The sequence below is a fragment of the Loa loa genome (genome assembly GCF_000183805.2).
Source record: "Loa loa unplaced genomic scaffold supercont3.324, whole genome shotgun sequence".
Lineage (NCBI taxonomy): Eukaryota > Metazoa > Nematoda > Chromadorea > Rhabditida > Onchocercidae > Loa > Loa loa.
In genome coordinates, this window is record NW_018108504.1 from 1 (window position 1) to 2,616 (window position 2,616).

The following is a 2,616-nucleotide window of genomic DNA, read 5'->3' on the forward strand; positions in this document are numbered from 1 at the left end:
TAATAATAATAAAANAAANAATAATAATAATAATAATATAATAATAATAATAATAATAATAATAATAATAATAATAATAATAATAATAATAATAAGAATAAGAATAAGAATAAGAATAATAAGAATAATAGTAATAATAATAATAACAATATCAATAATAATAATGACAATAATAATAACAATAATAGTAGCAGAATAAGAGATCGAAGAATGCAATATTGAAATTGGTTGAGAAAAAAGAGAAAAATGCCCATTCCTCACAGCAAAACATCCCCCACCCCATTATTATTTTGTCAATGTTTTTTTTTCTTTGTTTTTTTTAGAAGAGCGGTCCGTTATTTCCGTAACGTCCACCGTTAAGTCTACCTCTCACAATCATCACTACCATTACCGCTACCAATTATTGCTACCATTATCACCGCCACCATTTACTATCATTTACCAGCGCCATCAATTAAAGACATTATTGTTACAAACAATTAACTGGTCAGAAGAAAAAAAAAAAAAAGAAAAAAGAAGGAGTAGAAAGGAAAAAAACGGTCAGTGAACTGATCGTATGGCGGCATATTCTATTGATGTAATCAGTTATGTAATTGCTATCATTGTTATTATCACATCGGCGAATATCGATTTTAATCCATTATTTCATGGCAATTGTGTTGATTACAAACATAAGGTTATCATTAATTGTCATAAGTTTTAAGTTTTGAATTTAATCTGATCATTCATTCCATTTTAAATGATATCATGGAAAAGAAAAGAAAGAGGGAAAACAATATTTTACGGAATATTTTTGATGCGTTCAACAAGGAGAATAGATGTTTATAATTAATTAATAATTACCGTAGCAAATAATTATTATCGGTGTAATAGCGGTGCACAGTGAATTTTAGCCACATAAATCTCCTTCTTGCCCTCTTCCTTCCTCCTCCAACTTTTCTTTTTAATTTACAAAATAAAAGGGGAAAAATTAATTGATTGGTTTCAAAAATATTAAAAATTTTGACAAGTCAACTTTAATTAAATTCGATTTAAAGTAACCGAGATTAACCGCTCTTTTATTTTTCTTACTTTATTAATTTGCAATTTTAGGAATAATTCAGATAATAAAAAAATAATTTCAGGATTTCGCATGCACTGTCCGTTCAGGTATGAATATCTCTCTTTTTGTGTCATATTTGCATTTGCTGGAAACAAAAAAAGTGATTGTTTAAAATATCAAGAATTATTCGTCGGAAGATACATAGTTTCATTGTGTTTTCATGATAACTGAAAATCTTTTCCTGTTTACAGTCAACAAAACCATACCGGAATGTTGACATTGCATTAATATTTGACGGGGAGGAATTCTTAGAAGATGGTGATGAATCCCAATTTATGGATGGTTATGTATGGCCGGATGATTCAGAATTCATAGAAGATGATGTATGATGGACTGGAAATTCATCGATGATATGTGACAGAATCGGAATTTGCGAAAGACGATATTTGATCGGGTGGATTGAAATCCGTAGAGGGTGATGTATGATCGGATCCGAATTTAAATTCCCATTCGGTCACATATCATCGCAATATCATAGCAACAAGTTGGTTGATATCGAAGCATAACGATATACATTCCTGAAAAACAGCTAGTAATAACGTTGATAACTTTTTTGTCCAGGTGACTTTAAGCAATTGGAATTATCAATATTCTAGCCAAATATGCCATTTACGATATAAAATTATATTATGGTTAAATGTCCACTTCAGATGAAATAATTAATTATTTAAGTGTCAGTAATTACTGTTAATTATTTTAGTAAAATGCGATGATAGAAGTATAACGATCAGTGAGAACAGCAATAATATTAGCGCAATAATGGATTCAACGATATATGCGCATGATATTCGGGTGGAATCATTTGCTCGTGTCGTTACCCGTTATGCTCGACATACTTATCAATTATCTGTTGATATCTCATGGCAATTACCTCCAAATAGTTCGTATATTATTTTTAGTATAAATTTGCTTATTATAACAAATTTATTATAATAATTGATAACCAGTTAACTACAATTATGTCTTTTAATACTGAATAGTTTAATTTTGTCATATTACTGATGATTCTTCTGGGCGATTTTCATAAATTTGATAAGCCAGTTAGCAGTAAATTGTAGATACTTTCCGATTTACTATTTCAAATTTCCAGAATTGTTGTAGGTTAACAATGGAAACCAATTCAAAACAGTATAAAGCATTGAATTTTAACTTTAAAAGTAGAGTTGTTTGTTAATCCCAAACTATCAACGCTAAGATCAAATTTTCTGCAAGATTGTTTGAAGATAATTGTGTATAACATAAAAAACACATCTCAAATATAAAATATTTATGCGTCAAATATTTAATTTCGAGATTTTTAATCAAATTACAGAATAAATACATAGGATAAGCATAGGATAATAACAATAATAATAGTAATAATAATAATAATAGTGATAATAGTAATAATAGTAATAGTAATAATAATAGTAATAATAATAATAATAGTAATAATAGTAATAGTAATAGTAATAGTAATAATAATAATAATAATAATGATAATAATAATAATAATAATAATAATAATTAATAAT

At 27.2% G+C, this 2,616-nt stretch overlaps 1 protein-coding gene across 1 annotated transcript; it reads left to right on the top strand.

Annotated features, from left to right (window-relative positions):
- Positions 1 to 495: 495 nt before the first annotated feature.
- On the top strand, positions 496 to 2,035 carry LOAG_14456 (hypothetical protein; the record flags this gene model as incomplete). The annotated part of the gene is made up of 3 exons (XM_020448811.1): positions 496 to 676; positions 1,125 to 1,149; positions 1,803 to 2,035. Exons 1-3 carry the CDS (start codon positions 557 to 559, stop codon positions 2,033 to 2,035), a joined length of 378 nt encoding a protein of 125 aa, XP_020301071.1. The 5' UTR covers positions 496 to 556.
- Between the last annotated feature and the right edge of the window lie 581 nt (positions 2,036 to 2,616).